Source organism: Polyodon spathula, chromosome 21 (genome assembly GCF_017654505.1).
Source record: "Polyodon spathula isolate WHYD16114869_AA chromosome 21, ASM1765450v1, whole genome shotgun sequence".
Lineage (NCBI taxonomy): Eukaryota > Metazoa > Chordata > Actinopteri > Acipenseriformes > Polyodontidae > Polyodon > Polyodon spathula.
The window spans coordinates 17,615,427-17,626,922 of NC_054554.1; the positions used below are offsets into that span (position 1 = coordinate 17,615,427).

Genomic DNA, 11,496 nt, shown 5'->3' on the forward strand with positions numbered 1-11,496 from the left:
CTGGGGCTAAATGAGTTTGTGTTAATGTTATTATTTTTACAAAACGAAAGTGTTTGTGAAACAGACACACAAAACCGTGCCCCCGGAAATGGCGTCAGTAATAAAAAAAAATTAAGAATCTGTTTATCAGTTTCTAAGACAAATATATTGCGTGTGTTTTACTTCTTTATTCAACCACACACATTTAGTTTAATAGTATTGTCTTCTGTATCCACCTGTGTTAAGTTTATTTTGTTATGTTATAAAATTGGCTTGTTGTAAGTTTTTGTGCAATTTGGTATTTTGAATTGTGGGCAAAATTTCCCTAGCCTTTCTGGCTTCAGGCCGTTTGCTTGAATAGATGATTTTTCCAGCACTTTGTGGGTGTTTATTTATAGCATGCAAAGATAACATAATGGTATTGCACACAATATAATAAAACTGAATTGGTTAAAATCAATTAAAAAAAAAAAGGTTTACCTCCCCTTAAGTGTATAAGGAGGGGGTGGGGATACATTGTCAGAAAATCCTCCCTTTAATTTAAGTACAGAACGAAACCCGGATGGAACCAACGCCTAGCGTATGTACCCAGGAAGAGAAGGTGAGTCTTGGAAACAGATTTGCTAAAACTATAAAACAATACATTTAATCTTGATATTAAAAGTAGTAACGTGGACATCGCGTAGATGGGACGGGGAGAGTGCAGGAATTAGATTGTAGGGGTTTATCGGCGCATGTGCTTATGGTTTTGGCAGTAAATTACATCTGGTTGGGGTAGCCTAGCCCTAACGTATAGGGGATGGGGGATGGTAGGTGGGTTAAAAAATACGAATACAAAATCTAGTAAGGTCGTGTTCTGTCAAGTAACCGATATGTAATCCACGTTCAGTGTGTTCATATATAGACACGGGGAGTAGAACCAATGTGTGTACTTGTAAACAGTTAGGAAATAACAAGTAGGGACTATGTATGGCATATCGGAGATAGAAATGTGTGTTAAGTAAGGAAATGGACAAGTAGAATTGTAAAAAAACTTTGGTTCGATTTTATTTAATTACAGTAAATAAAATTATTACAGTAAATAACTGATTTTTTTTTAAAAAATAATGTGTTTAAATACAAACAGCACTTCGCTTGCTTGTCGTGAACATAATGTATATTTTTGGGGGAAGAGGGGGCGAAATCACAAGCTGAACGCGATTGACACAAATATAAACTTTAGCGAAGTGACTCCATTGGCAGCAGTCTCGCTGGGGTTTTGATAGTTTACCACTACAAATACTATTGATCAGCATAGTGAGAATCCACCAGAAACACTACTGCTAGGAGTGTATCACTATCAGGGCTTTAGAAAGAGACATGCTTATTAGCTGTCATTCAGTTTAGACAACTGCATCAATTTGTTTGTAGAAGGCACCAAGGCCACTAAACTGAAGTCAAGGCCAAAGTGTAGTATGTTGTGTACTATTGCTTAGGATTCGTATGTAAAGCTAATTTTTTGGCTACCTAAAGAAACAACAAAGTTTAACTTAACTATTTATTTATTAAGAAGATGCTGGCAGGTTTTTTGCCAACCAGCAGCTAGATAGGGCTCCAGAAAACCTTTTTTCCTTAGAAGCCAATGGCATAGGCCAAAAAAAATTGGTTGCCAAATCCAGTTCTTGGGTGGCACTTTAGGAGGAAGTTGTTGCTATCATATTCAACTACTTTAAACCGTGATCTGCCAGCTTTCATTTCCTTTACAGACCCACGTCATAGTGCATTCATACATATTGACATAAGTGTTATGTATGGAATTGGTGCAACGTAACCACATAACTATGTAATTGTTTGGATCCAAACACTTACTAATACAGGCATCTCTCTAGTTGCTGAAGCTGAAAGGGTGTGGCCCGAATGGCTGTGAATACACATTTTGAGGGGCATTTGATAAGGGCACCCACAGCAAGTGCCACATGGCCGCTGAAGTCACAGACAATTTTTCAGGACCCCTTTATGGGCTGAACGTGGATTTGAGTGGAATTGGAGGATTACCTTTCTAAACTGTTGAGTGAATCCAGTTCAACTCTGATCCGCAGTGCAGGAGGGAACCAGGTGTTGACAGGAAACATCAGACATCAACCAAGTAACACCCACGAGCCTCCCACCCAGTGTACTTCAAGCTTTCTAATTGCAATACAGGGGTGGCAATGAGACTCCTATTCCATAGCAGTTTCACTCATTCCAGCTTTTACTACAAGCCTGATTAGCCACAGTGTATAAGTAATAAACTTTGGTTTTTGGCCACATCTCACAACCAGTTTCCAGTCTGGTTAGAAACCATTCAAGTTCTTCTTCCAGTGCTTGTTATTCCCTTGCCTCTTAACAGCTTTATTGTCACGTTTTATCCAGCTGAGAATCTGCTGGTTCTTTTGGGATGTGCTGAAATTTCAAATGTAATGCTGTGGATAAACTGCTGCATCCTGGTACCTGTGCTGTAGGTCATATGGTCTGATTGCAGCATGGCCATTGGAGTGATTCAGAACTACAGCACAACAGGAAGTGATCAGGTACCAGGAAGCATCAGCCACTGAAGAACAGTATATCCTTAAAGTAGCAGAGTTCTGTGAAATAGTGTTGTATGTCCCCATGCGTTGCTGCAACTGTTTAAATAACGTACCTGTCATTTCTTTCCGTTAACAACCTGACAAGTTTTTTTTTTTAAACTTTTAAATATCTTAATTCTGTCTCAAAGGTATTTTGAGGATGGCTGCACTCAGGTTTGAGGTCAGAGGTGTGCCCTCTTCTGCAGGCGTCATTTTCCTTCAAGGGGTGTTGAGGGTGCGGCTTCATAAGAACATAAAGTTTACAAATGAGAGGAGGTCATTCGGCCCATCTTGCTCGTTTGGTTGTTAATAGCTTATTGATCCCAGAATCTCATCAAGCCACTTCTTGAAGGATCCCAGTGTATCAGCTTCAACAACATTACTGGGGAGTTAGTTCCAGACCCTCACAATTCTGTGTGTAAAAAAGTGCCTCCTATTTTCTGCTCTGAATGCGCCTTTCTCTAATCTCTATTTGTGACCCCTGGTCATCGTTTCTTTTTTCAGTTCGCAAAAGTCCCATGGGTTGACATTGTCAATACCTTTTAGAATTCTGAATGCTTGAATTAGGTTGCTGCGTAGTCTTCTTTGTTCAAGAATGAATAGATTCAATTCTTTTAGCCTGTCTGCATATGATATGCCTTTCAAACCCAGAATAATTCTGGTCGCTCTTCTTTGCACTCTTTCTAGAGCAGCAAAATCCCTGAACTGAAAAAAGAACTGAACACAATATTCAAGATGAGGTCTTACTAATGCGTTGTACATTTTTAAGATTACTTCCCTTGATTTGGAGACTTACTGTAAAAAATAGTGCACATATAAAAAATTAATAATTCATTCATTCATTGTGTAATGAAATATATGGGAAGTTCGAAGAGCCACATTTTGACCACAAAAGAGCCGCATGCAGCTCGGGAGGCGCCGGTTGGTCACCCCTCCTATACAGTGTATACCCACAAATATATATTATATTCGTCTCCATCACTCTCAGACAACCAAGTTTCTGTAACACCTATCACATCATAGTTACTTGTTAGTGCTGTAGCTTCAAGTTCAAACATTGTTTATGATACTTCTAGCATTTAGATAAAAATATTTAATGGCTGTCTTACCGGAGTTGTTGCCCTTGTTTTAATGTGGTCTCCCTTCTGTTTTTTTTGGTGATTTCTCCCCCTTTCCTTTCTAGTTTCAATGCTTCTGAACCTGCTCGAGAATCTTTTCTCCAAGTAGATTGGTTCCCTTTTTATTTAAGTGCAGTCTGTCCTGCCTATATAGTCCTGGTAGTAGAATGTGGTCCAATGTTCAAGATAGGTGAAGCCATCCACGTTTTCAGCCATGTGTTTAGATTGATTATTTCCAGCTGTCCATATGCTCCTTTGTGGATGAAAACTAAATAAACATGATCTAAATAATTATCTTCAGTTTCATACAATATTAATAAACAAATTCCTTCATGTCAAAGTGAGACTACTTTGAATAACCAGTCTAAATTAGTGTTATTCTTAGGCTGTCCCCAAATGTGTCAACTTAGACTACCTTGGGGAAAGATACAAAAAACATAATGTGACAGCTGGTATATTGCATGCTTATGCTTTTAAATAAAATGATCAGACCATATTATTAGCATTTCAACCAATTGGCACTAAGCAATACTATGCAGGGACGGGCATTCATGGTTTCAAACTATCGCTGGTTGTATAAGCATCTGCTGCGAAAGACGGGCATTTACTGTATTATGCTTTCACTAACTGTGATGTCGGATAGCAAACCTTAAAAGTAAATCTCTATAACTTATAGAATGCCACTTTTAAAACAATCGAATATATTATTTTACTATGTTTTCGTAGCAATAGTAGCTGAGAGACTCGGGGCTCCGGCAGCATGTGTATAAACTCTAGGATTACAGTACAGCATAAACTCTGAGATTTTGTGAAAACAGCAGATCCCTCCAAAAAAATAGTTTGAACCCTAATTTGAAGTGTAATAGTGCATGTTTTTATTTATTTTACGTCTCATTAGTGCAGTGGTTTCATTTGCATGGTAGTTTCTATTCTGTCATTTATAAATTCTGTGACCTGTAGAGAATATGTTTTAATTGAAGCTGTTTAATTTGTCCCAGTGCTAAACAAAACAATTGCATTGCATATTCGGTTTTGCCAAGATCGTACCATGTGCTACTGCATCATAAAGAAAATACAGCTGGATTCTACCTTTCTACCACAGAGTATATTCTTAAATGTATTTATTTTTTAAATCGCGCACGAGAAGTGGCTTAGGAACTTATGGAATCACCATAATCTTTTGAAGTAGAATATACAGTATGCATTGTGATTAAACACCTCCAAGAGGAATTTTTGAATTGTGAATTATTTTATGCAGATCTAGACAATGTCTCACTGCCTAAAACATTGCTGATTTTAAAATGTAAATCTTATCTGCAACATGTCTGCCTTACTGTTCCTTTTAACTCAGATACTGTAATAAAATAAGTATGCAGTAGTGTTGCTGTTCACAGTACACTAGCGAACTTCTTTCTTAATAACTTGCTGTAACTGCATTAACATATTTTTTATTTATTTACTCATTCAGTATTCCATTATGTATGTTAGATGTGTGCAAATTTATTAAAACCACCTCCCCTGCCTTTGTAATTTGATTTGTTGTACAGTTTATAGCAGCTTTTTCATTTGCAAATGGAGATTTCAAAGCCAGAACAGTCCATTAGTGTGGTATAATTAAATACATTCTGCTGTAATATTTTGTTTTTTTAGTTTTATAGCAGAAATTTAACTACAGCAGTTTAACATTTTTTTTTTCTTGTTTAATGACTTGACCACAGTGTATTTCTTTTAAATAACCATTTAAAAACAGATTACAAAAAAAATGACATTATACCATGGTATGACAATAATTGTGGTGTATTTTTTGGTGGCTACCATAGCATCAATTTTGTACTATCACTTCCCTAGTGCTACCCATCTACATTAAGCGATGGCTTGGTTATTTAGGAGGTTGTTGACATGGCTGCATTTGAGAAGAGAGTCCAGCCAGGGATAATTCTGCACCTCAAATCTAAGTTTATGGTAAAGTAATAACTGAGGCCTGCGATGCTTGTGATTTGAAGCACTAGCATTAATGTTGTTTGCTTGTCTTTCACAGTTGAACACAAGGCTTTGTTTGGTTGGGATTGCGTTCCTCTGGAAGACAAGCTGCAGATGCACTGAGGATCCTTGCAGGATAGAAACATTGCCTGCCCCCCCAGACTGCATTGAATGAATTGCTCTTCGTTGATTCTGAAACCAAAGAGAGAACTGCACTTTCAAAGCAAACTAAACTGACGTTTTGCTAGAAGTCTTTTTATGACTTAATCCTCATTCAGTTTACATATTTACACTGACTGACTGACGAATATTTATCTGAAACGACTTGACTTTCTACTGTAACAGGTACAAGCTCATCCCTCAATCAGTTGACAGCAGGTACTGATTTGTATAAATGCACATTCACAGTATATACAGCTCTTAAAGTTGTTTGAGTTTCGTACCACATCCCGATAGACTTCTAAAGAGATTATTATCCGGAGTGTGTGACTGCCCTCCTCCTGTCACAAGATGCAGACGATAAAGTGTGTTGTGGTGGGGGATGGAGCGGTGGGTAAAACCTGCCTCCTCATATCCTACACCACAAACAAATTTCCCTCGGAGTACGTGCCAACGGTGAGTACCAGCAAACTCACAGCTGAGACCTTTAGTATTAATAGTTTGTACATTTCCAGGGATGGTAATGAGACTCCTGTTGCGCAGCAGTTTCGCACTTCAGGTTTTACTACAAGCTTGATTAGCCACAATGTATAGGAAACAAGCCCAGGTGTGTCTTATTAAACTCTTCGTAAAACCTGCTCTGCAGTCGGAGTCTCGCTCCCAACCCTATTTCAGTGGGATCATGTCTCTGACCAGCTGTTTCTCTGCAGGTGTTTGATAACTATGCAGTGACGGTGATGATCGGGGGGGAGCCCTACACCCTGGGGCTGTTCGACACTGCGGGTAAGTGAGGCTGAGGGGGGCGGGGTCCCTCCACGGTCCTCACGGGAGCACTGTGCACCGCTGTTGAGGCATGGGACGAATTGGGGGTCATTTTCACTCCATGTTTTTAAAATACATTTATTTTAAATTTTTCATGATTACCATCATTTCCATGTTGATTTAACCATTTGCTGTCTAAGCAGAATGACTATATATGGGCATGAATATGACCACTTTGTGTTTTAGCGCTTCCAGTTTTGGCAACCTTAAGTCAAAAATTAAAACCCTATATATCTACAGAAAGGCATTAAGTAGCTGTTTCCAATGATATAATGTATTGTTGGGGAATGTATTATATTTTTTTTGGGAGCCATGCCTCTCAAAAAAAATATTGAAGAATGACCGGTCTCTAAATAAAATGTTACTGCTATTGAGCACTGGTAATAATCTGAAGCCGTGGTATTGCAAAACTTTATTAGCACTAGAACCGCCATGCGGGTCATTGTGACCCATTTTGCACTTAAAATGTTAATTACTCTTCCATCTGTAAATTGTATTTGTATGTCCGTTCTTGACTTTTCCTAAATATATGAATTAAATATCCTGACAGCGTTTCATAGCCAGAATCGCAAAAATGATAGTTATAAACAGTTCTACCTAGAACCGCCACGTGGGTCAATGTGACCCATGCATTAAAATACATGTTTTTTTTTTTTAAATATAATGTAAGATTCTGTTATTTGTGTAAATGCAGCAAACAAGACACGCCCCCTCCTCCTAGCACACATGTTTTTTTTTAATTTTTTTATTTAAAGCTTATGTTTTTAGACTGAGACGAGACAGAGACTGCTATGATAGTGGATTTGTCAAGATGCCAAGTCAGTGAAAGCCTAGTTGCTTATTTTTAAATGTACCTGGGAAACAATAAACCTTTGTTTTGTTCCACAAATGCAACTGGGAATATACCACAAGGAAATATTTAATCTTGAAAGTAGTCATTTTAATTGGAATACGGCAAGTTGCGCTCAGATGGATATTGAAAACTGAAATGACAGGTAGGATAACAACATATGTGCCTAATATGAATTATTATTATTATTATTTATTATTATTATTATTATTATTATTTTTTTTTTTTTTTATAAAAAAAATATATAAAATACATTTCAGGTTTGTATGTACCAGTTTACACAATAGTGTTCAGTGGAACTGTGTCTGTGTTTACAACACAGCTCCTGGATGCAGGTACAGTCAGCTGGCAGACGCGTACGCTCCTCCGTACAATGCAGCAGTCAAACCAGAAGTAGTGTTATATTTTATTTTTATGTAGCATTAGAAACATTAATTTTGGTTTTATAGTTTTGTGTGTACCCGTTTTACACCTGGACGTGGGTATATGTACATACCCGTTTTTTTTTTAATGTGTATTTTTTATATTTTTTCTGTTTGTAGTCGTGCTGTATATGTGTTTCTGCGATCCAAATGTTAGATATGATGTTCATGAATACAACTTTTGTGTCCGATAGTATGTCTCATTTTCAAAACGAAACAGTTTAAAAATGTATGGGTGAAAGTGACCCACGTGGCGGTTCTAGGGTGGGTGCTGTGCTTTGGGAGTTTCAGTCAAAGTTATCGTTGGCCACTTTCACCCATGTATCTTGTACAGTTGCAGAGCTACATAAGGTTTTACAATGCATTGTATTTTGCGAGAAACAACCTCTGACATGGCAAACGTAGACCAGCTCTTAGACTTTCTAAAAACAGACTGGGACTAGTATTACCCTGTTTGTGATAAAAGTATAATTATTTATGAGTATACAGGTCACAAAAATATAGAAATACCACGTAAGATGAGTAATTCCATTTTTTTTTTTTTATTAAAAAAGAAACCACTTGCAACTTGACAAAACTTTGATAGTGGGGGCTCCAGGGGGTGGCGCATAATTGGCTGAGCCCTGGCTTAGGTCGGCAGGGGAATCCACAGCTCACCGCGCATCAGCGACCCCTGTGGCCGATAAGGCGTCTGTGGTTCTGCAGTGGAGCCGCCAGATCTGTGTTGTCATCCAGCGTGATAGGTCTGGTGGCCTCGCTGTGGATCCGCAGTGCGAAAAATGACGGCTTGGCAGGAACACATTTCGGAGGACACGTGCTCCAGCCTCCGTTCCCCGAGTCAGCAGGGGAGTTGTGAGCGGTGGGCTGAGGATACAGATAATAATTGGGCACACTACATTGAGGAGTAAACATAGTAAAAAAAAATTATAGACGACTAAATTTATAAAAAAAAAAATTTAAAAAAAAACTTCGATAGCAAGATTTTTATTTTCAAAACTAGAATCCTTTCACACACACACATACACATAGACAAAAGTAAGCTAATAGTAAAACGCATATTGTAATAACTACTACAGCTATGTAATTACTCTCCATCCTTTGACACGCACACATAGAAACAAAAAGTAAACTAATAATAAAAAAAACTAAATAGTGGCTTTCCATCCTTTTACACACACAAACAAAACATAGAAAAAGTAAACTAATAATAAAATACATAGCTTATAATAATAAAAATGACTTGACAGCTAGTTCGGCATCAGATGCAGTTATTTAGTTTTGCCCTGTCCACTTCCTGAGGTGAAACATTTTCAAAAAAGGAAAATAATAAATACGTATATAATTAAATAACAGTAATAAAAATAAACTATTAGATGCTGGTACAGTAGTTAATCTTGTCTAAAGATATCCTGCCCTGCATGTGTGCACACACAGATAAAAAATAATTCCAAACTTTTTTTTTTTTTTTAAAAAGCGGATATAAAATTAAAACATAACAAAAGGCTAGTTTACATTTCAAATGAGTTGAAGATCAGCACTCCTGGACTTGTAGAACTGACAGGCGTTTTAAATTGACAAGTATCTTGATGAATCTGCAGTGAACTCGGCTGAAATGGTGGTGTCTATGATGCCTCCTTGTAATTATAATGTATATCCCACCCACCCAAAACCATTTATATGGAGACATGCCCCGTAGTCACGGATATGACCCACACAAAAAAAAAACAAGATTGGCAATTGGGTGGCTGAGATGTGACATGAAGGTCATACGATTGATTTTTAAACCAATCCGGCAGCACAGGGTTAACCTGCTGATTTTTTAATCCTGATTTTTCTCTGCAGGTCAGGAGGATTATGACCGGCTGCGTCCCCTCAGCTACCCTCAGACTGACGTCTTCCTGGTCTGCTTCTCTGTCGTCTCACCCTCTTCCTTCGAGAACGTCCGAGAGAAGGTACAGTGCTCCTCCTTCCCTCTCCCCATCTCTCCTAACCTTCCTCCCCCTCGCCTCCTTTGAGAACATCAGAAAGAAGGTCAGAACATCAGCTCTCTTTCTCTTTCTCTCAGTGGATTCCCGAGATCTCTCATCACTGCCCCCGCACTCCCTTCCTGCTAGTGGGCACGCAGGTTGACCTTCGCGACGACCCCAACACTGTGGAGAAGCTGGCAAAGAACAAGCAGAGACCTCTTGCACCCGAGACCGCCGAGAAGCTAGCGCGGGACCTGAGGGCCGTCAAGTATGTGGAGTGCTCTGCCCTCACACAGGTAAAGAAGACACACCTGTCTGCCTCTGTCTGTATCAGAGAGTAGTCAAATGGGCGGAATGATGTGCCTGCACTTCAGTAAATAAGATACCTGTCTATCTATTTCTGTCTCGTTGCTGACTGTGTCTCTGTTCTGTCTTGTTGCAGCGTGGTTTAAAGAATGTTTTTGATGAGGCGATTCTTGCTGCGCTGGAGCCTCCTGAGATCAAGCAGAAGAGAAAGTGCAGCCTGTTGTGATCAAGGGAAGAGGAGGAGGAGGAGGAGGAGGAGGACCTGAGAGGAGGAGGAGGAGGAGGAGTGTGGTGGTGGTGGTGGGGGGTGTGCCAAATTTTACCTTTGTTTTGCATATGTCCCAGAACCCTAGTCTTGGGACGAGTTTCCGTGTGTTTGTAATTTAAAAGCTTTATATATATATATATATATATATATATATATATATATATATATATATATATATATATATATATATATATAATATATATATATATATGGTGGGTTGAAAACTGAGTCCCTGTAGCCAGCATACTGGCTCCAGATTCTCTATAGAAGGCATACATGTGGGGGGTCAGACTGGCTCCAGTTTCCTCACCCCTGTAAACAGAACGGACAGTCCATGAAAATGTAACTAATAAAAAATGTAAATGTAACCTTCTTTTGCAATGGGTAAGTCTTGAGCCCAGGGTAACGGGAAGGAAACTCTCTTAGAACAGACCCATTGGCAAAATGAGTTTGCTCGTATCTGGCTCATTAGTGCAACGAACAGGTTATCTTCATGGACTGGCCCAGACTCGGTTTAGGGTGGGAAACCATGTCCCAGTCTGCCATCTTTGATCCTGCTTGTCTATAGGCTACAGACAAGGCCCATGAGGGAGTTAAAATGGAGCCAGTTTCCTAACCACCTGCAGTCTCAGTTGCTTCCTGGTGTTTTTTTTTTTTTTTTTTACTGTTCCTGTATTATTGCCTCACTTTGTGCTGTGCTTCTGGATAGGGTCCATCGCTATAAAAAATAAATAAATAAATAAAATCACTAACCAACCTGGAGAAGGGGATGTGGACAAATGCATCAACAAATGAAATATTAATTCATGTAGTTAACAAATGAAAGGAGTGGTACCAAGGCTAATTCTAACCCCTTACGTTTCACACTGACTAGCAGTATTGGTAGTGGCCTCTACAGTTTCCAGTGCTAATAGGTGTGTATTTTATAAAAGCTACTGGCACTCCTTGTTTTGTTTCTAAATTAAACAAAAAAAAAAATCATACCTGGTAGGCAGTGACAGGATTCCAAATGTTCAATAAACGTCACCATCTGCTGGTGA

At 38.8% G+C, this 11,496-nt stretch overlaps 1 protein-coding gene across 1 annotated transcript; it reads left to right on the top strand.

Moving 5' to 3' along the window:
* The first annotated feature begins 347 nt into the window (after nucleotides 1-347).
* Nucleotides 348-10,443, top strand: LOC121296521 (cell division control protein 42 homolog). Its single transcript, XM_041222183.1, has 6 exons — nucleotides 348-580; nucleotides 5,721-6,277; nucleotides 6,532-6,604; nucleotides 9,758-9,867; nucleotides 9,981-10,178; nucleotides 10,325-10,443. Exons 2-6 carry the CDS (start codon nucleotides 6,173-6,175, stop codon nucleotides 10,412-10,414), a joined length of 576 nt encoding a protein of 191 aa, XP_041078117.1. The 5' UTR covers nucleotides 348-580; nucleotides 5,721-6,172; the 3' UTR covers nucleotides 10,415-10,443.
* Nucleotides 10,444-11,496: the final 1,053 nt, after the last annotated feature.